At 36.8% G+C, this 26,143-nt stretch overlaps 1 protein-coding gene across 2 annotated transcripts in view; it reads left to right on the top strand.

The window, feature by feature from the left end:
• Window positions 1-26,143, top strand: part of prickle2b (prickle homolog 2b) — a 207,349-nt gene that overhangs the window by 4,917 nt on the left and 176,289 nt on the right. The window contains exons 1-2 of one of the 2 annotated variants that reach the window (XM_059944264.1): window positions 10,589-10,763; window positions 15,649-15,734. In XM_059944264.1, the coding sequence (XP_059800247.1) occupies window positions 10,722-10,763; window positions 15,649-15,734 (128 nt within the window). In that variant the 5' untranslated portion in view covers window positions 10,589-10,721. Of the gene's footprint in view, window positions 1-10,588; window positions 10,764-15,648; window positions 15,735-26,143 lie in introns of those variants that run through there. The other variant, XM_059944269.1, reaches the window with a different exon arrangement.

Raw genomic sequence — 26,143 nt, 5'->3', positions numbered from 1 at the left:
CAGGAATTGAAATGATTAAGCTAACTGAAGAAGCTGGAGATTTTTTTGCTTTAAAAATAAATGGTTTAAAAGGATGCAAAAAATATTTCTATTTAATAGTTAAATCCAGAGTAGGGTATAAATTTAAAAAGACTAATAAAATTATCTATTTTTGTTGAGCACAGATAGTGGTTTACTTGTGGGATACTCTGTCATAGGATATTTGAAACAAATAACATTTAAGGGAAGGGGTGGTGTAAGTATAAGAAAAATAGGGAGGAAAAAAGAGAAAATAATTACAGAACAGTTGGTTTTCTTGAATATAAGCATTGATACATATTAATTGAGCTGCATATTCTGTTTAAGTACTGTAGATTCTATGTAATTCTGTGGCAGTTTTGATCAAAGTATTCCAGAGGGTCCTTTCAGTCCTATGCACAAACAAATATTGAAGTCAGGGAATTCAGTTAGCAGGGAATCTGCTACAGGTGTTGACTACTGCAGATTTTTAAAGTGGTATGATTTTGTCACAGTTCAATCTTTTCATTTTAAACCTGAGTCCTTCAGCCTTTGGTTTTGTTTAAAAAAAGCAAAACCTCAAATTTGAACGTATTTGAACCATTTATGCCTTATAATATTTGAAAGTTCTGGAAAATGTATTCTTGAGCTTTCTATTCTACTGTCTATAATTTCACAAATTTTTCCTAATAAGTTTTTTTTTAGTAAATCTTAGGTTTCCATCCAATCCATTCCATCTTCTGCATAGAAAATCAATACTGTAAATTTAGTTTGCAAATTTAAACCTCAAATTTACAAATAAATGAAAAAGATCTTTCGGTTGTTGCTACTAAGGTAATTCAGTAAATACTCTGTTATCAGGTGCCCTATGTTACGATTTTTTAAGATTTCAGATAAAAATATGTCAAATAATCAAATTATCTGCCTTAAGTTGTTTCATTATCTTGCCATTTTTTTTAGAGAATTTCTCAGAAGCAATCATTTATTTGAATTTTCATCGTGTTTCACTGTACACAGACCAGCAGTTTCTCTATCCTCTTGACTTATATAATAGACTTTTTTCTTACTGTCATTTTTTTTCTCCATCATGTTGGTTACTTTTTGTGCTGGGACCATTGGAATTACTTCTATTACAATAGAGAAATTACTTTTGCTTCTCCAGTTATTAATTCCTAGCAATTTTTCTCATAAAGAAAGTGCTATTTGAAATCTATGTAAGTTCAGTAACAAAACATCCAAATTAATATTATTGCAGGTATAAAATTTGTGTTGTTTGAGTTCTAATGCAGAGAATTAACTATCATATATAGGTATCAATGCTATGTTATAACATTAGAGAATTATACGAATTTGATGTAGATTATACTTTTTTAAGAAAGATTCATAGAAGAAAATTTCAAATCATGAGAATTTCTGGAGCAGCTTTTGTGTTGTATTCATCATTTTGTAGATGGTTCAAAGAATAATAAGGAGTTGTGTTCAGTTCAGTAAAGAAATCAGAACAGTTTGTTCATAGCTCATATAATTTCAATTTTTTATGTTCACTTTGGCCTTAGCTGTTAGAAATATCACCTTAATACATATGTTAATGTAATCAGCTTTGATTAAAGGAATATAATATGTATTAAATTTATTTAGTTTGAGACAGACAGTAACGATTTAAAATAGCTATATTTTTTTATAAGCTTTAACTAATATCGGTCAGTTTCTCTCCTTTTATTAAGTACTACAACTTTGGGTGTTTCCTTATTACCTTGTCATCAGATATATGCCTTAATGATATTTAAAGGACATTATTCATGAAATTTAACTCCAGTACATTGTGAAAATTGTTTTGAACTTTATCCTCATGATTTAGCTGGGCACATTATCAAGCAGTTGCAATTTCATATTGCAGTTTCATAGGACTGAATTATAAAGGATGGCAAAAAAACTTTCTATAATAAAGGGAAGCTTACTAATGACTATAATGTTAAGTTGAAGCAATATGATGTTGTAAATAATATAATAAAAGTACTTCAATCAAAGTAAATATAAAATATTTCAAAAACAATATAATGTAAAAATCAAGCAAATAAAAGACTACTGGTGCACTAAAAGTAAAATTTGGGCAGCAACTGAAAACAATCTTCCTGGGGCAAATTTTCATTGTTTCTGCAACTGAACTCAGGGATCATAATGTGTGATTACCTAACCCATTATTTACTGTGCTGCCAGCACTGCAACTTAGTGTCATATGTTCATTATAATTGTTTTATATCCATTTATACTTCTCATTAGTTGAAAATATTAGCAGAGACTAATTCCATGTCAGCCTTAATCAACCAAAGCTGGCCTGCAGCTCCTGGAAGAATGGAAAAGTTGAAAAGACCAATGTCCAAAGATTCAATACCAAGACTCATGCCTTGGGGACCCTGATAAGTACCAGAGGAAGTTCAATAACTTTCTCCATCAAGTGCCCCATTAACCTCAGTCATTACTGAAATCACTGACCTAGCCAATGACATCTATTGATAAAGAATTGCATCTAATTTTAAAATGTTTTAGCACATTAAAGATTGGCAGGAGATTCAAGGGACAGCAATAGACTGAATGCTGGAGGATCACAGCAGGCCAGGCAGCATCTGTGGAGGGAGTAGAGAGTCAATGTTTCAGGTTGAGACCCTTCATCAATATATGAGATGTCAGCCATCCATTTCCCTCTACAGTTGCTGCCTGATCTGTTGAGTTTTTCCAACATTTTATTGTAACTATTTCACCCATATAGATTCCATGATGTACTCAGGCACATTTCCCTACCTTTTTTTAGATTATCAAATGAAAATTTGCAAAGGGGCAAATGAGCTTTCATGTGTCAACCTTCAGGGAGAAGAGACTGGTGAACTTTAGTGGAATGGTGGCTGTTGAACTTGTGCTCAATGAACCCAAAACATCATTTTATTGCATAATTTATATGCTTTCTTGGACATGTGCTCACTCACAAGTGGTTAAGTTGTAAATTTTTTATAAAATAACTGAGGATATTGAGCAGGTAAGCAGGTGACTCATTAAGTAGTCTGCCTTCGTTGTGAAGAAGCTAAAGGCATCTTGCACTGGTTTTTTTTTGTACTGCTTGGTGCTCATCCTTTCCAATGTGATTTTTCCCAGCTTTGTTTATACACTTGTAACCCAGCCAGCTGCCATACCAAAACAGCCTTCTGCTTTGCAAGTTCAGACTTATCACAATGGCAGTGAATTACTGGTATTATAATACAGATATTATAATTTTATTGGTATAACAAAGTATCAAGAACTAGTTAGCCAGTCTTTCTCAATATAGTATTGGTGGGGAGGTCCTTATTACTGTTGAACATTCCTGTATGCCTCAAGAGGTTCAGTGAGATATTGTCTGGAGTGTTAAAATGGCAGCATCACATGACCAGGCTGCATTTGATGCAGCATCCATACCATTTTGTAGTTAGTAACAATCTGCTGGATGAAATCTGTGGGTTGACCAGCATCTTTTGGGGGGAGGGGTGGGTGGGGAAGGAATTGTTGATATTTCTGTTTAAAACTCTGCTTCACTGAGAAAGGAGATGGCCAACATAAGGGGACAAGAGGATAAGGGGAATTGTGTGACAGGAGCACAAGGAGATAGATAAACTGAGGAGAGGTGTAAAATGATGGGCAGGTTGTGCCAGGGATGGGAAGGGTACTTAATCTGAGTTTCTCCAACAGATTGTTGCAGCATACACACTGTCTTGTGTTTCCACTACTTAGTTTGATCTTTTATGTATCAACTATATTAACTACCTCAGAGTTTGAGATATACATTCAATGCTGCATTATTCACTCTCTTAGTGTTTCCAAATTTCAAAATTGCCTACAAAGTTTATTGTAGCACATTAACCATTTTTTCCTATTCCTATTGATTTTTGTTTTCTTGTAGAAGTGTAAAAATTAGCAAGGTGATGTGGAAGAGCCTGGAGTTCTTGTTTTCTAGCTATACAGTTTCTGTTTGCATTTTCATTTGATTTGGAAGCTCAGTGTGAAAGACTTAATTAACTCAAAATACACTGCAAGCTTGGGAGTTGAATCTGAGGCAAAATATCACATTGGTAGAATTATATATATAGAAGATGAGCAGATCATTCTGCTGGAGTATTACTGGCTGTTGATGCCCCTAAACCTCTTGTCCTTATCCATTTAACCATTAGAAGAATCTTGTATTCCCTCATGTCATGCTTAGCAAGCTTTCCTTTAAATACTTGAAACATCTGTGGACAAAGTAACTGCAGATGAAACTTGTGGGACAAAAGTAGTTTTGAACATTAAATGGTAGCAGTTAATATAGCTAAAATTTATCTTAAATGAGATTGGGGTAAATTATTGTAAAGCAGTAATCAGGTAAGTAAACAAATGCTGAACTTTACATTATAGAGAAAATCACATCAAATTGCAATGCTGTTATAAAACCACATCTTGAATACTGCATATGGTCCTTATCAACACGAAATGAGAGAGTGGAAGAATGTAAGTGGAAAACTACATGACTAATGTCAAAACTGTTCATAATTTATTTGGTAAATACAATTGGGGTATAATTTTTCTAATACCATCTATTATTATATGCTCTAGTGGCACATTTGGATAGCAGTAACAGGATTGGTCCGAGTCAGCATGGATTTACATGGAGTCAGCATGGAAGGGGAAATCATGCTTGACTAATCTTCTGGAATTTTTGAGGATGTAACTATGAAAATGGACAAGGGAGAGCCAGTGGATGTAGTGTACTGGACTTCCAGAAAGCCTTTGGTAAGGTCCCACATAGGGGATTAGTGAGCAAATTTAGACCACATGGTATTGGGGGTAGGGTACTAACATGGATAGAAAAATGGTTGGCAGACAGGAAACAAAGAGTAGGGATTAACTGGTCCTTTTCAGAATGGCAGGCAGTGACTAGTGGGGCACCGCAAGGCCCGATGCTGGGACCGCTGATATTTATAATATACATTAATGATTTGGATGAAGGGATTAGAAGTAACATTAGCAAATTTGCAGATGACACAAAGCTGGGTGACAGTGCGAAATATGAGGAAGGTGTAAGGAGAATGCAGGGTGACTTGAACAGGTTGGGTGAGTGGGCAGATGCAGTTTAATGTGGATAAATGTGAGGTTATCCACTTTGGTGGCAAGAACAAGAAGGCAGATTACTATCTGAATGGTGTCAAGTTAGGAAAAGGGGAAGTACAATGAGATCTAGGTGTTCTTGTACATCAGTCACTGAAAGTAAGCATGCAGGTACAGCAGGTGGTGAAGAAAGCTAATGGCATGTTGGCCTTTATAACAAGGGGAGTTGAGTATAAGAGCAAAGAGGTCCTTCTGCAGTTGTACAGGGCCCTGGTGAGACCACACCTGGAGTATTGTGTTCAGTTTTGGTCTCCGAAGTTGAGGAAGGACATTCTTGCTATTGAGGGAGTGCAGCATAGATTCACAAGGTTAATTGCTGGGATGGCGGTACTTTCATATGTTGAAAGATTGGAATGACTGTGCTTGTATGCACTGGAATTTAGAAGGATGAGAGGGGATCTGATTGAAACATATAAGATTATTAACGGATTGGACACGCTAGAGGCTGGAAACATGTTTCCGATGTTGGAGGAGTCCAGAACCAGAGGCCACAGTTTAACAATAATGAGTAAGCCATTTAGAACGGAGTTCAGGAAAAACTTTTACACCCAGAGAGTTGTGGATTTGTAGAATGCTCTGCCTCAGAAGGCAGTGGAGACCAGTACTCTGGATGCTTTCAAGAAAGAGTTAGATAGAGCTCTTAAAGATAGCAGAGTCAAGGGATATGGGGAAAAGGTAGGAACGGGGTACTGATTGTGGATGATCAGCCATGATCACATTGAATGGCAGTGCTGGCTTGAGGGACCAATTGGCCCACTCCTGCACCTATTGTCTATTGTCCCTAACAACACATGAATCACTCCTGATTCCTGTTGGTCTCTGAGGTGTTTGAGGAAGTTTGGCACAGTCCTCTGTGTCCAGTGGTAGCAGAAACTGAGGCTGTAGAGATGCATAGTGTGCAGCCTTTATGGTAGCTGTAGCAATCGTTAATATATATTTCTACGCCAGCTGCCAACAGGCTTGCAGATATCTCCTTACACTGCATCTTTCGTTCGGTGGATGACCTTCCAGCAGCAAGTGATGTTTCTCACATTGCACATAGAATTCAGAATCCTTTGCTTTGCAAGTTCTCAAGGCAAACATCAACAAAGACCACTGCATCCTTTTTGAGACATTCTTGGCTATTGCATACTCCAGGAGGAGGTTGATTGCTTCTGCAGCACAACCCATTCATGGTAGGATGGAGGCCAAAACTCTGCAAGAAGGATGTGATAGGAAGGGTCTTCCTCACCACTATCCAAGTGAAGTGTTTCTGATTGTGAGTTCCAGATATAAGATGTTCTGCCAAATAACTATGTGAGTCTGTTTAGGGAACCTTCTCATGGAATCAAAGACAACCTTCCCCTGCAGGGTCTTGAAGATACCCACTGTCTAACGGATGTGGTCAAAGGTATTTACCTGCAGCTTTTCCTGGAAAGATGGATGGTATGGCTTGTTTCAGCTGCCTGGAATATGACAACTTCAGATCATGTTGACACATGGTATTTGTGTACTCCAGTGCCTTGCTAAGCTTGATTTAGCCACACAATAAAATGGCTATCTTTTTGTACCTCTTTCGGTGGAGACAGATATCACTCCTTGATAGACATGATGTATCGTGGATCTCCAGATGAAATGGATGAATACTGTAGCATAGAAGTGGAATATAGGTCATAACTATACCAGTACAGTGACATTGAAAGCTGCTTCCACCAGATGACCAGGTTCTTTTCCATCATTGATAGTATTACATCCACATTGCTAATTTCATGTTCACCTTGGGTATCTGTTCTAACCAATTCTTATCACATAATTTAGTTTCTCCAGCCAGATTACCTTCAGACAGTTGGATCTGATGGTGAAGGGAACTGAGAATCAATGGGCCAGTTGTTTGGCCTTATTCTTGTTGCATTTGGCACTGAATACTACAGTCAGTGTAAACTATTTGTAGATGTTGATCAATCTGTTGACAAACTGTGACCTTAAGCAGAAGACAGTAACATCTATGTACATGGAGTCTTCGCCCCCACTGCCTGCTATTGTTACTCCTCACCCCCATGTCCTTCTTAAAGGATAAGGATAAAGGCAACCCACAAACAAGGCAGAGGAAATAGGGCAGCCATGCCCGACTCCAGATTTGATGTGGAAGCTTTCTGTTTTGCACCTATTAATTTACACTGCAGAGTGTAATGGTTTTGTTTTATTTAGGAAACAGTTGAGGCCAGTCCATTGGCTATATTTAAGAGGAAGTTAGATATGGCCCTTGTGGCTAAAGGGATCAGGGGGTATGGAGAGAAAGCAGGTACAGGGTTCTGAGTTGGATGATCAGCCATGATCATACTGAATGGCGGTGCAGGGCCAAATGCCCTACTCCTACACCTATTTTCTATGTTTCTATACTTTATTCATAAAGTACATTAAAAGCATCGGTAATGTCTTTCTCTACATTCATCGTATCATCAATTCTAAGAGTTATCTCACAATGCATCAATGCCACTCAAATTTCCTCATTAAAACGTGTACACATGAAGGATTAAAAAAGTTGTGAAACTGGGTGGAGCCCCTCACTTTCCAGTTGTGGCAAGGCCTTCCTAAGGAGTTCTTATGGTGACTTTATCAAATTTGTGCATACCACAGCAAGTACTTCTTGGCATACTGCAGTTCATAACATTTGCTTGTAACTTTTCTCCTTACACTGGAAGAAAAGTTACAAACTAACTGGTGTGTCTTTTACTGATTTGAGAATATTTCACAGCAGTTGATGCTTCAATATGTATTCTTAGGGAAAGACCATTGATCACAGTATTCTGTTAACAACCTGCTCAAGGTGGACTTTGACAAAGATCATTTCATCCTTTTCCAGACCTTGGTAAATGAACAACTCACAAAGAGGTGGAAAATGATCTAATCTGCAGTGAAACCACCTCGAGAACAGTGGGCAGTGGGAGTGAGAAAGATCTGACAGGGAAGACTACAGTAACTTTAAAGTCAAGTGAGGTGTCAGTGCTTGTTTGTGAGTTCTGGAGATGAGGCATCCTGCGAAATCATTTTGACAGCTTGAGAAACTATTCCATAGGTTTCTTCTCTGACAAGGCTTGCAGGATGTTCGGTGCTCACCCCTGCTTGCTGAACTGTGCTTTTCCACAGAAACTTTTCTTGGTCAGACAGGTAATGTGGCAAGTGAATTAAACATTGTAGGCAGTGAGATTAGGCTGGTTCTTGTGAAAGTGAACACCTGACACTTGCTGTCAGTATACTTCAGTTCTACACAGCTTGATGCAAGTATCTGAAGCTTTGTAAGGTACATTTTCTCTTCTTCCTTTGGAGATTTGTACATCATTTCCTGACAGTCAAAAAAACTTTATTCCTAGAATATGCACGAAATACAAAATAGTCCATGACTTTCTTTACATTTATAAGGGTCCAGTCTAAGCATTCTTAGTGTTGTCAAATCTATGCAGAGTTGAGAGCTGGGGTTTAATTATAATTTTGCAGCGAAGGTGGTTTGGCTGCAACCAATATAATTTACTCAAGGGACGACATTATAAAACTGCACGCAATATTGATAAACTAATTAGAAATAATTGTAAAACAAGACAGCACGCTATTAAAGGAATGGTTTTAAAGGGCGGTGTGAATAATACGTTTTAGAAATTTGAAGCTACCGTTCTGTACAAAGTAATTTAGAACCAGCCATCTGGTGCACCGTGAAACCAAATCATACCTAACTCGAAGGAAAATGGATGAGTTTAGGCCTGATGAATGGTAGCTTCGCAAAGATTTTAGTATGGTATCACCAACATTTACTTCTGTAGTCTGACCTGAACTTTCAGTACCTTAAACGTATTTATGCAGAATTATATAATGCGAGTTAAGACATATTTCTATGTATTCGCCAGCACTGGGGCGAAGAGTCGCCAATAAAAAATACAATAGGTGACTATAAATCTTTTCCGTCACCTAGCAACTGATACAATGAATCGAAAGTAAAAAGGAGTCAGTATCATTCATTGCAATGGTTCACAGCTGTCAACTTGGCATTCGCAAAATATATATATATAACTGGGTATTAGAAGGGAGGTCTTTACATTCTTGGCAGTTCAATAGTAAGTGCCCTTTGCGTGATACCATAATATTATTCGTTAGAGTTAAATAGAAACTGAATGTATTTTTTCCTGTTAATGACGTCAAGTTATTTGTGACAATTAGCCTGGATGATGTCATGAAGAAAATACTCTAATGATTACAAATTACTTAAATTAAGCAATTGTCAAAAATGGCACTTATTTTGGTCTGTTCGTCCGGTTAATTTGGTCTAGTCCCGCGGTCCGATACAGATGACGACCAACACACGTGATAACTTTTTTTGTGTTCTATTACCCTAATATAAATATTTTAACATAAACATAAAAAGTCACATACCAAATAAAGCGATAAAGAGGGCGTATTTATGTAATTTGATTTTCAACAAATCATCAACTTGATTTTTGAAATTTGATGCATTCTTGCAATTATACAGTAAAGAATGGGGAGAGCATTGGAAGTGTGTAATTAACTTTTTCATATGCAAATCTCCATCAGCAACGTTTACACAACAAATGCACTTTCAATCTGAAGGGAAATGTTCTGTGTACATAAATGTGGTCCTCTCACTTATTTCTTCAGATTTAAACTCCAGTTTTTTTAAAAAACATACTTTACCTGACTTGAAATTGAACTGCAGTTTCTTGTATCCCTAACTTAGCCTCCAAAAGCTTTGCTTCATTTTTTAGTTTCTCAATAATGTAGCTCTTTAAATTAAGTTTCTTCGTAAAAAAAAACTGCTTCCTTGTCAGGGGAAAGAAAAATACTAATTCTTTTCCTCTCAGGTATTATTCGTTTTTTGATAACGTTGCTCATAATTCACCCATAATTTCTGCGTTTCCTTCTCGTATTCTTTCTTGAGTAAATCTTTGTGCGTTTGTTCCTGGTAGAAAATTATTGGAGAGTGTCATTTGGCGGGCAGTTTTCACCTCTAACCATACTTGTCTTTGCTGCCTCTCAAATTGTTGTCTTATTTCCCCCAAAAAACTGACTTTCGCTCCAGTTATTTTCCACCACTTCAGTACTGTGCCACCGATGATTCCCATGAATTTCCCCATCCTGTATTAAAATGCAGTAAGGGTAAAAATTATTTCCAATTGTACATTTTTAATATCTCCTGATTTATTTCTTCAGTATTCAGTTCACTAAAATAATTTCGATCGTCTTTTGGTATTAAAATGAAAACGTAACTGCCTACTTCATTTTTATTTACTGTGATTAAAATATTTTACAAAATCTAATTATTTCTAGAGCAACAAGAATACAAAATATTAGTTTATATACCCATTCTGGTAGGTTGTGAGCCGCTATTTGTTGCAGGGGCGGAGTAAGTGACCGGAAGAGGGGAAATTTCCATTCACAATATTGTTGCGAGCCGGTGAGAACTCGAGCGCCGCTCTCAGGAGCTGTAGTTACGGAGTCGGCTAATTTCTCTTTTTCTAGACTCTGTCCTAAAAAGGCTCTCCGACCAACCGGCACTGATCTACTTTGATATGTTCAGCCGTAGCTCGAAAAAGCGAAACTCGGGCAAATGGGTGAGTAATGTGTGCCAAGTTCGAGGCATGTATTTAGGAGCATAGTTTCACCTTACGAGTTACATTTTGGAGGGCAATTTGAGCTGCCCATCCCCCCTCTACCGTGCGCACTACAGAGGCAGGAATATACCGCAAAGGTTAAGATTTTTTCCCCGATTTTGGTGTAGTGTCATTGTTGTTGCGTTAGACTGTCATTTTCGGGAAGCATTAAGGCTGTCAGTTTGTGTTTCATAACCTAGCACCCGAATTGGTTGTGTAGAGAGCGACTGCTCAGACCTGCGCTGCTCTACCTTTTTATTCTGCTTGCGCTAGCAAGTTTTAACGCCATGGTATTCACCTTTCTTATGCTCTCCCTTGAATCGTAGGCTTTCTTTTGTGTATCGGGTTAATAGGCATGAAATGCGAGTCCAAGTTCTTTTAAAGAACTGGCAGTTGCGTAGGAAGTAGTACAGTATGTCAATCGGATACGGCTGTCGAAGACTCTTCAGCTGAGGATAGGAATGATCCTTTTCATTAAGACCGGGAAGCAGAAGGAAACCTTATTGCGTATTTTGAAAGTGGGATTATATGCAATGCAATTTTGTTAAACCGTACAGTTGCAGGCACTATACTTCGCAAAAGGGAACATTTTTTTAAACATTGTTTTGAATGTAAGATGATAAAGCAGTACTTTCCCAATATCAGGCTACTTTTGGTTGTACACTGGACGTCACGGTGAGTTTATAGTTTGTAAAAGATTTTGAATATTTAGCTTTCATTCATTTTTGGATGTTGCCTACAGGCTGGAATCCATTTTTTTTCTTTTTAAGCTTTTTAATGTCAATTATCTGTCTGTCTGTATCAAAGGTGAAGCGACAGTTCTATATAGTCCGAATTATAGAGAGGAACTAAAAGTAAAGACTGAAATGTTAGAATCTCATCAGTGAAATAGACCTGTAATTCACGTGAATTGATCATGTTTAACTCGTTTACAGCAATTGACCTCAAATACACTTGGTTTATTAGTAAAAACTTTTGTAATCGATTATATTCTGAAAAATATTACAACTGGTAGGTAGGTTTAATCGTCAAATCACTTTCACAGTAATGTAAATATCATGAGTGGAAAGCTGAACTACATTATTTATTCACTTGTTTGTTCTTGAAACTGATCTCCTGCTAAATGACTATTTTGATTTTATTCTGAAGCCAAAATATGAGCACATTGAAAATTTATATTAAGTGATAGAAATCTTAATTTTTTTCCTAAAATTCCAGCAGATTATCTACTTAAGTAAAATTAAATTTTATTAATTACATTAATTTGACTTTATTTCCACTGTCCTGTTTATGAAAGTGCAGCTAAATAATTTCAAGAGGATGTTTTCCTTTAGAGTATCAAGCTGATTGCTTCATTGACTCAAAGTGCATGGTAAGAAATTCTGTCCATTTGTGGTCTTTAGAGAGAACATTTTAATACTAACCTTTAAAAAGTATTTAATATACTTTAAAATAAGCTTTATTTACAACTTCAGGATGCCAGAAAAAATGAAACCCATGCCACAAAACCCCCAAGTACTTGAGATTATGCAGTATCCTGTAGAGAGAGAATGAATCTGTAGGTTGCCAGAAAATATTAAAGAGCAGGTTAATTGAATAGAGACGTGGTACATGGAATTCATTCAAAAGATGACAAATGGATTTCAATACAGATATTCTGAGGTGATGCATTGTAGGAAGTCAAACCAGTGTTGGATTTATATCATTAATGGTAGGGCACAATGAAGTGTAATGGGACAGAGAGACATGAGTGTTCAGAAAGCAGCATCACAGGTAGACAATGGGGTGAAAAAGGCATTATTCATGCAGGTCTTCATCTATCAGAGCATTGATTTTAGGAGTCAGGTTTTAGTTGTATAAGTCATTGGTGAGGTCACACTTGGCCTACTGTCTACAGTTTTGGTTACTCTGTTATAGGAAAGATGTGCTTAAAATGGAAAGAGTGCAGAGAAGATTAATAAGGATTTTGTCAGGGCTACAAGGCTTAAGTTATATAGAGAAGTTGGCTAAGCTTGGTCTTTAGTCCTTGGACGTAGGAAATTTGTGGGGAGGTGTAACCTTATTGAAAAGTTTGAAATACTGAGAGGCATAAATAAGGTGGATGGCAGTAGTCTTTTCCTCAGGAGTTGAAGCAGTTACTATAGTGTCATTTTAAAAAGATTTGGACAAGTACATGGAGAAGCAGGGTTTATAGGAATGCAGAAAATTGGGACTGGATGGTCACTATAGTCAGCATAGACTTTTAGGACCAAACAGCCTGTATCTATCCTGTATTGCTCTGTGACTCTAAGAGTCTATATAGGAGATCGTGTGATCAGGGGAAGTAAGGCAACAAATGGTATAATACTATATGTAGTGAAACAGATGGATGGATCATGGAGTAAATGTCTACATAGGTCGTGTTGGAAGATGGAGTTGATACAGCTGAATGTCTGTTGGTTAATGTGGGCATGATTGCCTGTTTCTGTGTGACTAATGATACCTAAAGGTAGCATGGCTGGTAGGTAAGGTAGTTAAGAAACATGGATACTTGCGTTATTGAGCTGAGGCATCGATTGCATGAGTGGGGAGGCCATGCGGGAGCTGAAGAAAGCACTATTTTGGTAACAACACACACAGTACTGGTCAACAAAGTATAGGAGGAATGTGGTTGCACCAGAAAAACTGCAAATGAAGTTTTTTGGCAAGTGACAGAGACTGGAAATTTTCTAAACAGATGAGGTAGTGGCTATCCTGGTAAAACAAATAATGAGACGGAGAGGAAATCTAATTGAAGTCCATAAAATCAAGGGAACCTTACATGGTGAACCTGAAGGGCCTATTGTTCCTGATAGAGCTAAATACCAGAGTATAATTAGGTGGTTTTATAAAACTCTGGTTAGGTCACACCTGCCGCATTGCATTAATTTCTGATTGCTTCGTTACGGGAAGGTTTTCCCGGATGCTTCCTGAATTAGAGGTCATGTGCTATGAGGAGAGGTTGGATAAACTTATATTAACATAGAAGCATAGAAAACTTACAGCATAATACATGCCCTTCGGCCCACAAAGTTCTGCCGAACATGTCCCTACCTTAGAAATTACTAGACTTACCCATAGCCCTCTGTTTTTCTAAGCTCCATGTACCTATCTAAAAGTCTCTTAAAAGACCCTTTTGTATCCGCCTCCACCACCATTGTGGGCAGCCCATTCCATGCATTCACCACTCCCTGAGTAAAAAAACTTACCCCTGACATCTCCTCTGTACCTACTCCCCAGCACCCTAAACCCATGTCCTCTTGTGGCAACCATTTCAGCCCTGGGAAAAAAGCCTCTGACTATCCACATGATCAATGCTTCTCATCATTTTAGACACCTCTATCAAGTCACCTCTCATCCCCTGTTGCTCCAAGGAGAAAAGGCTGAGTTCACTCAACCTGTTTTCATAAGGCATGCACCCCCATCCAGGCAACATCCTTGTAAATCTCCTCTGCACCCTTTCTATGGCTTGCACATTCTTCCTGTAGTGAGGCGACCAGAACTGAGTACTCCAAGTAGGGTCTGACCAGGGTCCTATTTGCTGAAACATTACCTCTTGGCTCCTAAATTCAATTCCATGATTAATGAAAGCCAATACACTGAATGCCTTCTTAACCACAGTGTCACAGCATTTGTGTCATTTTCTCTCGAGCAGCAGAGGCTAAGGGAAGACCTGACAGAAGTTCATAAGAGTATGAAAGGCGTAGATAGACAGTTGGTATTATTTTCCCAAAATCATTTTTAATACTAGACGGGCTGTATTTAAAGTGAGAGGGTGTAAGTTTAAAGGAGATGAGTGGGGCAAGTTTTTATAGTGTGGTGGATGCCTGTAGTGTGCTGCCAGATGTAGTAGTGGAGGTAAATACAAAAAAAAAATTAAGTGACTGTTAGATAGGCATCTAAATAAATTTTAAAAATGGAGGGATATAGACATTGTGTATGTGGAAGGAATTAGTTAGTTAGGTATTACTAGTTCAATTAGTTTGGCTGAAGGGTCTGTTCCTGTGCTGTACTGTTCCAATGGAAGAAAAGATCAGTGAGAAGTTCTTGAGAAAATTCACTGCCTAAGAGAGTGGCAGAGGCACAAACTCACATTGCACTTAAACCATAATTGGATAACCATTTGCAAATTTTTAAGAACAGAGAGCTGAGAAATTGGATTAACCTAAGTAGTTGCATTTTTTATTGTCTTGTCTGTTTCTTTTATTCCACAAGTATAATTCTAGAACATTCACAATCATTGATCTTTCATAATAATGGTTACCTACAAATCCACTGTGTTGCTCAGTCTATCTGATGGTTCCTAATTTGTTGAGTATCTCCAGTGTTTTTTATATATTTCACATTTACAACATTTGTAATATTTTGCTGTTCAGAATGGGCATCACAGTACCCATTCAGTAGCACAGTGAACAATATCCACTCAGACCTGTGTGTGACTTCAGATCCACAATGTAATTGACTCTTAGATGCCTCCTCAACATAGGGGCAGTTAGATGGACAGTAAGTGACAGCAATGCCAGCAGCATCCATGTTCCATGAACAAAAAAAATGTTTTCTCCCTAAACTGGTAAATTTGTTTTTGCTCATGTGATGCACATTTGTCTAACATGTTCTGTTTTTATTTTTTTTAAATGTTGCTTTTGCGAAGTAGAAAATGAACATTATTACTTGAATTCAATGCTATTTAGTTTCAAGGGGTGTTTAATGCCTTTAAAGGGGTTCCTTTGCTGATGAAGATTTCTATTTGCTATTTTGGCTTTTGTCTTTCTAACTTTCTATATTGTATAACTTCTCACAAACTATATTAATACATCATGTTTTACAGCTCTCTACAGTGGATGATGCAGAAAAGGGGCAGCCATGTAATGTATGTGGAGACCAGTGCCCAGGGTTGACATTACATAATTGGAGGTATTAATATTTTGGTGTTTTTGGAATATTGATTATAAATAACCTAGTTGTTATTTTTGCATAATTGTTTAACTCTGCTTCTATTATAAACATAATTTTAATACTGATTTTTCTAAGTCAACTTTGTGTAAACTGAAATCTTCTTTAAAAAATACTCAGTTATTTTTACTCTTCCTTCAATGTACACGGTATTAGATTGTATCATTGCTGCCTCTCTGTATCTAAAATGGTCATATTTACTGTGACAAAATAATCTTGGGTAAAGTGTTTATGATTAGTGAGCTGTAATGATATTCTACAGATAGTTGCCAATTTATGTTAAAAAACAGCACTTTGGGGTAATGGATGAGAATTACACATCTAAAATTAACTTAGTAGCTTCATAAATCAGGTAGACAAAATTGAGTTAGCTTACCACTGAACTTATATCATTAAGTCAAGTCAACTTTTATTGTCATTTTGACCATAACTGCTGGTACAGTGCATAGTAAAAATGAGACAACGTTTTTCAGGACCATGGTTTACATGACACAGTACAAAAAACTAGACTGAACTATGTAATAAAAAAAAACAGAAAGCTATACTAGACTACAGACCTACGCTGGACTGCATAAAGTGCACAAAAACAGTACCGGCATTAAATTAAAAACTTGATGTTGTTTTCATATTTGTCATAGTATTCATAATGTCCCAAAAGTTTGCGAATCATGAGCACTGTAGTGGATAGCTCTAGTTCATTCTTTTGCAAGTTACATGAAATTTGGTGTTCTTTATATGAAAAAGTAAATATTTTGGGGAAATATATCTCAAGAAGAACTAATTGTATGTTCTTACTGAGGTGCTTTTTGTGTTAATTCACTTTAACTATAGTGTGGTAGTCAGATGTTAGCTAAATTTCTTTGAATTATATTTGTACAATTTAAATAAAACATAAGGTGAGGGAGGAAGGAGAATAAACAACCTAGTTGCTTACCCTATAGTTGCCATAGCTTTTAGAGGCACAGCAGGCTCTCCTTTATACTTAGGGAAACATACAAACACAGAGGAATGCTTTAATGGGTTCTGCATTTCTGAGAGAACTATAAACATTTTAAAGTCAGAAGACATTAAAAGTGTGTTGTAAATGCTTCTACTTTGTCCTAAAAACATTTAATCATGAAAGCAATTTATACCCTCTGACTCCTTAGTATATATTTACAAATGTAATCATTTTCCAACAGTTACAAATTGAGAGGCAATTATTTCAATTTAATATGTAACTTGCAAAGGGCAAAGAGCAGCACGGTGCCAAAATATTCAGTGCTAGTAGGCAAATAAAGAAACTTACAATTTTTTCATTTATGTGGTATAATGTCTCCTTTTTCATCAAATAATATAATTATTTGAGGGTGTTGGGGAATATTTGATCCTTCAACACAACACTACCTCATACAATGTGTAACTTTCCTCAATAACTTTCTAATGACATATAGAAGTTGTTAAATGTATTTACAAATAAATTAAAGCAAAATTTTGGTTCTTGCTGATAGTTTCTATTGTGGTGACTTTTATCGATACTCTGAAAAAGATTCTTCAATAAACCTTTTATATTTGCCTTAAGATGAAGGGTTGTACGTAGTGACATATGTACTCTGATAATAAATTTTACTTTGAATTTTGAACCTTACTTTGAGGGGTTCCTGAAAGTACTTAAGGTAATATCTGATGTGTATTTATAATATAATTTATCCTTTTCATGTCATAAAATACATATTGCAAAAGGATTTTAGTTTATTCAAAGTCTTTAACTGTTGTATAATATGCAAGAAACTTAAATGATACATGGTTCATGAAAATAGATGAGAAGCTTTAGGAAATGCATATTTGCTTTACTGAAAGATAAATAGCTTTTTAAAGACCTCTAAGGAGAGTAGGTTAGTGAATCATTAAAAATAGTTAGAATTCTGTACATTGTTGTGTTAATTTGTATTGTTAGTGAAGCTAGGTGTAGTTAGACTGGAAGATAATTTCTAATTGACTTGAATTTTAACTGTATTACAATACAGTATTTTAAATGTTACAGTGTCTTAAATTATTTTTTTTAGTTCAGTATATTTAGGAAATACTAGTGAAATGTAGAAACATTTTCATTGGCACCACTCTTCCCCTACTGCAAAGGTAGGACTTGAAAAACTGAATTTGTACTGAAGTGTCGGATATTCTCCAAATCATTGCTTATTGTTTTCTAAATATGATTATTTCATCCATATCAAATGTGAATTATTTGAAAACCTTCTATGAATACAGTGCACATATTCTATGATAAATGTAACTGTAGAAGTTCAATGCACAGTGAAATGATTTTGCTGAATTTTTTGGCAGATAAAAGGCTATAATGGTTCTGTAATATAATTCAAAGTCAAAATCTCTGCATGGTGGAAATGCATACTAAAGAAAATGCTGGAAGTGCACAGCAGGGCTAGCAGCATCTGTAGAGAGAAACAAAGTTAAATTCTCAAGCTAATATTTTTTAAAGTAGCTTGTTTGTTTCAGTGTAGGAGGCCACTCATCCCATCCAACTTATGTTGCCCCAACAGAGTAATCCCATTGTTTCCCTTCTCCTTTTTGATTTTCTCTGTAGGATTGCAATTTACTTTCTGCTCCAGCTTCCCAGATCTGCAGTTTCTCGTATCAGGTTATTTTGAACCGCATCAACTCATTGTTTTTTTTCCCCATTTACCTACGGTAGCAATTAACCAACCAGGATGTTGGGAGCAAACTGAAGCATCTAACACAGAACGTGCAACCACCTAGATAGCAACCAAGAACTAAACCCAAGTCCCCCTGGCTTTAATCCAGCAGCTGCACCATTCTGCCCTTTCATGAGAACTGAAAAAGAGAGGTATAAAATGTTTTCGGAAGGTACAGAAGCAATGAAAAGCAGGGGAGAAGAAATGATAGAGAGATTTTGGTAAGTGGTTAGAAAGGATGACAAGGGAATGTACAAAAGGGTGGTAGTTTAAATTGGGATGGTCAAATACATTTTTCTGAAGTTGTTGAATTCACCATTGAATCTGAAGCACTGCTATCTTGAGACAAAAGAAAAGTAGGTCAAGTCCCTTAACCATCATGTAGATATCACAATAGCAATATACTGGAGATTATAGGCAACTCATGTTTGAGGGACACTTTTGCAGAGGGAATGAATTGGGTTTATTATTACTGACGTGATGTAAAAATTATTGTTAAACTACTATAAATCACAAAAATAAAAATAAATAGTGCAAGGAAAAGGAATATTGAGGCAGTGTTCATGGGTTCATGGACCATTCAGAAATTTGATGTTGTTGAGCATGGGTCTTCAAGTTTCTATTCCTTTTCCCTGATGATAGGATTGATTGAGAAGAGGGCATGTCCCAGATAATGGGAGTCCATAATAAAAGATGATGCACTTTTGAGGCAGCACTTTTTGAAGATGTCCTTAATAGTGGGATAGCGAGCTGAGCTTAGTCTATAACCCTTTTCAGCCTCTTGCAATCCAGTGCATTGGAGCCTTCATACCAGACTGTGATGTAACCAGTCAGAATGTTCTCTATCATACATCTGTAGTAACTTACTTGCTTATTGCCAGTTACACCACTGGCATTTAGGGCAACAATGAAGGTCCCCTATTTCTGTTTGTCCATACTGTCACACACAAATGTAGAAAGATTCTTCATTGCTGTTTCTGTAACAGTTTTGTTTGATCAGTCAGTGTTGTTATCCCTGAGCTGAACCCCTGAACCTGGAGGACCAGTGGACTAGTTTGGCCTCTACCCTTTGACCTATTTGGTATGGGTGACCCTACCAAGCGCCAAAGTTTAAGGCACTGACTCCAGCCAGCATAGCTCTTTGGGTCATTGAGGTATGCAAGCCTCTAAATCATGACAACTTTGTGGTCCTCTTGGAGGACATCTATAGAAAACTTTAAGAATATCTGGTGATAAACCAAAACTGTTAACAAAGTAGAATTGCTGGCATACTTTCTTTGAGATTGCCTCCATGTGTTGGACACAGGATAGATTGCCAAAGTGTTGATGCCCAGGAACATGAAGGTATTTCACAGAGCAATTAACTAGTGTGTTAATATAAAATAGATGGCATCTATTGTTCGATGCAAAATAGTAAATGGAAAGTACAAGTATATCTCTTTTTGTTTTTGGAAACAATATTAGAACATGTTAGGACAGGGGAAGAAGAGAAGATAAACATCTTCTGCATTGCTATGAGAGGAGAAGGATTGTAAAAGAAAAGGATCATGATGCCACAGAAAGAAATGTTCCTATTCTATAAATGTTCAGCAGAAACTATGCAGATAGCACTTAAATTGAGTTGATATGATTTAAGCCTTTGTACAATTGCAAGGCTGATACCAGAAGCACTGTAGGTAAGAAATATATTAAGATTTTGTATCAGAAGACAGTACAAATTGAGAATTATACTTGTGAGCAATCATGGTGCTGATTCTGCAGTCATGTGACTTTTGTTGATTGCAAAGCCAATATCTGGTTTACCTCTGCTTTCGTTTTTGTGTATAATAGCAACCTATTTTCATAATATTACTGTGGGAAGCTTAACAGTGCATATTTTTTGCTTTGATTTAAAAAAGGAGTTCCTTTAATATCAACTTCAAGTCATTAGCATTAATTTTAGCACAGAAGTTGGTACTTAATTTGTATGGTGATACAATGAGTATAATTTAATTATTTTTGTTTCTTAGCCCAATATATATAATATGCTTCTTGAAGGAGCAGTTAGTTTTGTGTACTTGGAACATGAATAACAACTGTCAGAAATGTTTCATACTGTGATTTGAAGCAAATACGCAGAACTATTATGCAAAAGAAATGAAATGATATTATACATGTGTTTTATGTTGAAACTTAGGAATGATTGTTTATGCTGTCATTTGCTTTAGCATTTTCTTTAAAAAGAGCTATATTTAGTGATTTTTATTTGGGAAAACCTAGAATTTTGGTTCTGGTCTGTAGTTTTCCCAAGAAAACACTGAGATAGATTTCCAAGTGTCCAGAAAAGATGATATAGCTTATGTTCACATAATTAGGAAATAGTAATTATGTTATGATTCAGGAACAGGATTCCACAAGGTTTTAAAAAGGCCAATGTAGAGAGAATATTTGAAGGATAATCTAGAACCAGGGATCACTGTTTAAAAATAACAGATCATGCATTTAAAACATATGAGTTGTGACCATTGGATCCTACTCTTCAAAGAGCAGTAGTTTGAATGTTCTTATGGCAAAAATAGATTTACATTTGATAAGCAAGGAGATGAAGTAATAAATTAGGGCAATTTTGTGAACATAATGTAAAGAACTAAATTCTCATTTGAGGCGAGAGTGGCAGCCTTTGACATTAAAGCTGTATTTGATCTAGTGTTTCATCAAGGAGCCTTGGTAAAAATGCTGTTAAAAGGATTAAGGGGAGAACACTTAAATGATTGCAATCACATCTTGTACAAAGAAAGCTGGTTGCTGTTTAAAGTCAATCACCAGGGCATTGTTGCAGAAGTTTCTCAGGGCCATATCGTAGACACAGTTACTTTCAGTTGCTTTATCAATGTCCTTTTATCTGAACACCAGAGGTGGGGAAGTTTGCTGATGGTTACACAATAAGACAATGACCATTTCCTCCAAGAGGAGTCTGACCACCTAACAAATCACTGAGTTCTTTACCGACAATATTTGGGGTTATCTTAAGAAGCTCAGTTGGAATACTCAGAATCTGAACCAGGTTTATTATCACTGGCACATGTTGTGAAATGTGTTGTTTTGTGGTAGGAGTACAGTGCAATACATAAAATATACTGTAAATTATAAGATATAGTGAAATATTATTCATGGACCAGTCAGAAATCTAATTTCAGAGATAAAGAAGCTACTCCTGAAATGTAGAGTATGTATTTTCAGACTCTTGTACGTTCTCCCTGATACTAGTAATGAGAAGAGGGCATGTCCTGGGAGATGGGGATCCTTATTGATGGATATCTCCTTTTGAAAATAATGTTTATGCTGGGACGCTAGTACCCATGATGGAGCTGGCTAAGTTTACAATCTTCTGCAGTTTTTTTTTCTGATTGTGTGCATTGGAACTTGAAATTCCTCATCATTTCCACTGCTAATGCTTCTCTCAACTTTCCCTTCCAGTATTCCATAATCAATTCCTTGGTCTTGTTAAGTGCCAGATTGTTGTTGCAACACTACTTAACCAGCTGATCTATCTAACTCCTGTATACCTCATCACCACCTGATATTCTGTCAATAACAACTGTGTCTTTGGCACATTTATAGCTAACTTTTGTGCTGTGTCTGGCCAGGCAGTCATAGAGAGAGAAGCAGGCTAAGTATGCATCCTTGAGGTGTGCTTGTGCTGATCAGTGTTCCTATCCACATTGACTATGGTCTCCTAATGGGGAGGTCAGTTTTAATTGCAGAAAGAGGTTTTAAAGTTATTGATTTGCACTGAAAGGATGATGGTGTTGAATGCTGAGCTGTAATCAATAAACAGAAGCCTGAGGTAGGTATTGCTGTTGTCAAGATGGTCCAACTTCGAGTGGAGAGCCAATGAGATTGCATCAGTTGCAGCCTATAGATATGTCTATTTCTTGTTTGAATACTTAAGGGGGCTACAAAAGTTTTTTACAATTATGTATTAAATGCAACATTATGTCACGGTCCAGTCTGTTGACTCCTCATTTCAGTTCATTTCCTTTTCCCCGTGTTCCACTGGGCTCCTTGATTAAGGCACCTGATCCTCATTTGAACCGGCAGCATAAAAACTCTGGCTTACATCTACTCGCTGCTGGTTCGTCACCTCAGCAGTGTGGCTATGGTTGTTCCGGGCCGCCGAGAGTGAGTCGAGTCGAGAGCCTGCTGATCGTAGTTCCTGGGTCGAGTCGAGAGGCTGTCGTCCAGCTGAGTTTTGCAGGCAGTTTGCCGCTTCATGTGCTACCTGGAGTCGAGATACGAATGGACTGTCGTTGGTTTTTGTCGTCTCATGTTCGGCTGAGTATTGCAGGCCGCTTGTCACTACTCCAAGCCGCAATATGAATTGTCTGTCGTTGTTTGTTTTTGTTGTCTTGTGTCTGGCCGAGTATTGCAGGCCGTTTGCTGCTGCTCCGAGCCGCAATACAAATTGTCTGTCATTGTTTGGTTTTGTCGCTCGGTGTCCAAGTTCAGGCTCCAAGTCCAAGTCAATGTTCACGTCTGCATAAGAATACTAACCCACTCTCCTTGCCTGTGTCCTGCACTTGTGTCCACTCCAGCGGCTCATTGCAACACATTAAGGCAAAAGTCATGTTTTTATTTTCATAGAGCAAATACGAGGGAATCTGCAGATGCTGGAAATTCAAACAACGACACACACATAACAAGTTTGGAGTACTCAGGAATAAGTGGTGAAGTAAATGGTTTTAATATGACCCAACAGTTAGTTAAGAAATACGGCAAGATAAATGTGCTTTGTTTCAAACAGTAAAGCAAATAAGCACAGAGACTGCTGATTTTGTAACCTTTAATGAAAGTGGTTGGTGCTTTTGAATACTCCTTAAAAGGAGTCATTATTTAACAACTTAGTCAGTGGTAACAAAGGAGAAAGCTACATTAGCACAATAGATATGAATATGCAGATTAAATTACTGAAAGGTAATAAATGAGAATGTCAATTACAGAATAGCCTTTTTCAATGAGTAAACTCTGTGTGTGTGTTTTTTTAAGTTTCAGTTATACTCTGGCTGTAACCACCAGCCTTTTCCTACCTGAAGACTTTATTAGAGAATCTTGTATTTGTTAAAAAAAGCCCTAATACAGCAAACATTCAGAAGTATTCATTTCCATGATTCACAGCATTTGGAATAGTGCTCTTTTAAGTGCTCAAATGTTTTTGATTTATAGCAGAGTTAACAGTTTTTATTTTAACTGCTTCAGTGCTTCAAATATATGCATTCATAGGTTTTGAGCTGAATATTTTGTTAATGGCATTTTTTTATTCAAGTGTTATTCAAGTTTAATATGTTAACACTGTAATTTTAAGCATTTGTGCTCTGCACTGATTTTTGTTTCAAAGGAGAAAATAAAATGCCTGGTAATTTGTAGCTCTGCAAAATCAATTTCTTAGTCCCTCACTTTGCACAACTATGCACAAGTACATACACAACTACCCATACACTCCTTTAATGAACTTTGATTCAATATTTTGAATTAAATTTCTGATCAGGGAGTGTTTATTAAGTACTTGATCACAAACTTTGCTCTTTTCACTGTCATTAGATCTTATGGAAGATGCAATTTTTTTACCTAATTTTAATGTTTCACTTTTGTTTTGCAATTTGTGTTATTATATTCTGCCATTCAACGATTGTTCTTTAGTTGAGTGACCCACATTTTAATTTTTTGATGAATTCTGAGTCAAAGAATGGAGATCATTTGCACACTATAGATGGCTTATATTGTAACATATTTTCAACAAGAGAAATCCTGGATCTTAGCTTGTTCTTTTGGAAAAAAGAATCTTTTTCAATGTGAATACAAAGATGTGGATCATGATAGCATTCACACTGACTGTTGAACCATACAGTAACTCTCAAGGGGTAAATTCATAGTTTCTAGGACATTTACTAAAGAATGATCCTTTAACTAGGTCTCCAGTAGATTTGTTGACCAGCATATAAAATTGTGGTATTCAAGTCAGGAATTTAGCTTTGGGTTTAAAATGCCTATTTAATGTTAACTCCTTCTTCAACTGGTCCTCAGGAATGTGGATTACTTGCTTCTAATTGAGTTTTGTGGGTTCTGAGGTAGTTAATGAAGGCTTTGTGGGAATCTCGGACTCTTCCAAAGATGGGGAAGGAGGTAATGAAAATAGCTGTGAGGTACTTCTAAGATGGTACAATTCTTCTGCCACAATGTGGAGTCGTGGTTTTGCTTTTGTTAACTCCCAATATATATGCTGATAGCTTATTCCATTCCAGTAGAGAGCTTCGTAGAACTGAAGTGAAAAATTGTATATAGGAAAATGGACAGGAGGGTTAAGTTAATGACACAGCACCTTCTCTTTGAGTAGTAATCAATCTGAGTTTTGCAGGAGTTTGTTGGGATTTTGCACTTCTTCAAGGAGGCTTTGGGCATATTGCTTGAAAATGTTCTTCCATCGATTTAGTAATCTCCTCCCTCAGCAGAGCTTGCCTTCTTTTATGCTTCTGAGACCTGGACCAGGCATCGCAAGACACCGGCAAAATGCCATTAACACTGTTATATAAAATTCTCTCAATTCATGGGATCTTCAGTGTTATAGTATTTCTTCTAATTTGTAGAATGTCTTATCTTCAGAATTTCTTAGTGATTTTTTTCAAAGTTATTAAACGACAAAAAATAACATCTGGTGTAAACTTAAGTCCTATTCTCCCTCATCTACAAAGATGAGGCCCTGCTAAGCAATGTTGAGATGCTGCAGTTAAGACTTTCTTCAGTAAAGGGGACATTATGATAGAAACAGAAATATCCCTCTCTGCCTTCTACAATGTAAGTCACTGTAAAAGACCTCAGTCACCTCCATCTAGGAGTTATAGAGCTCTTCCTTGAGTTGCAGAGTCAATTGTTATCAGATGAACATTCAATATGAGGCACCACAGAACAACTCTAAGAAAATTGTATTCAACACAAGATTTATCATAGATAATCTTTCTATCCCCACAAATACCTTTGGTTGTGTTAGAGAGAGTCTGTGCAGAAACCACAAATTTATCAGAGATTCTTTGTCATTCTAAATCTGCTGCACAATGACAGGCAAGTCATATTCTGACCAATGGGTCCACCACGGTGTAGTAGAGGGTCAATTAAGGCTATGTCATTAACTTAACCCTCTTGTCCATTTTTCTATGTAGTAATTTTGCACTTCAACTCCACTAAGCTGTGTACTGCAATGGAGTGAATCTGTAGCATGAATTAAAAATTGTTGAAACTTGTTGCTTTCAATACAGAATCGAGTTCCCAGAAAAGGAGATCATCTATGCAGTTGAGGTGTTTCAATTGATTGTAGTAAAAATACACCTGTATCTGGAAGGTCTAACTGCTGGTGAGACAGCAGTATCCTGGCAAAAACTACACCATGAAGACAAAAGAATACTCCAAGCATCAACGTGAAAAAGTTATTGAAAAGCACACGTCAGGAGATGGTACAAGAAAATGTCCAAGTCACTGAATATCCCTTGGAGTACAGTTAAGTCAGTCATCAAGAAATGGAAAGAATATGGCACAGTTGTAAATCTGCCTAGAGCAGGCTGTCCTCAAAAGCTGAGTGATCATGCAAGAAGGGGACTTGTGAGGGAGCCCAAGAGACTTATGACAACTCTGGAAGAGTAACCAGCTTCAGTG

This window comes from Hypanus sabinus, chromosome 19, assembly GCF_030144855.1.
Source record: "Hypanus sabinus isolate sHypSab1 chromosome 19, sHypSab1.hap1, whole genome shotgun sequence".
NCBI classification, from domain to species: domain Eukaryota; kingdom Metazoa; phylum Chordata; class Chondrichthyes; order Myliobatiformes; family Dasyatidae; genus Hypanus; species Hypanus sabinus.
This window is presented reverse-complemented; position numbering and strand designations above follow the sequence as displayed.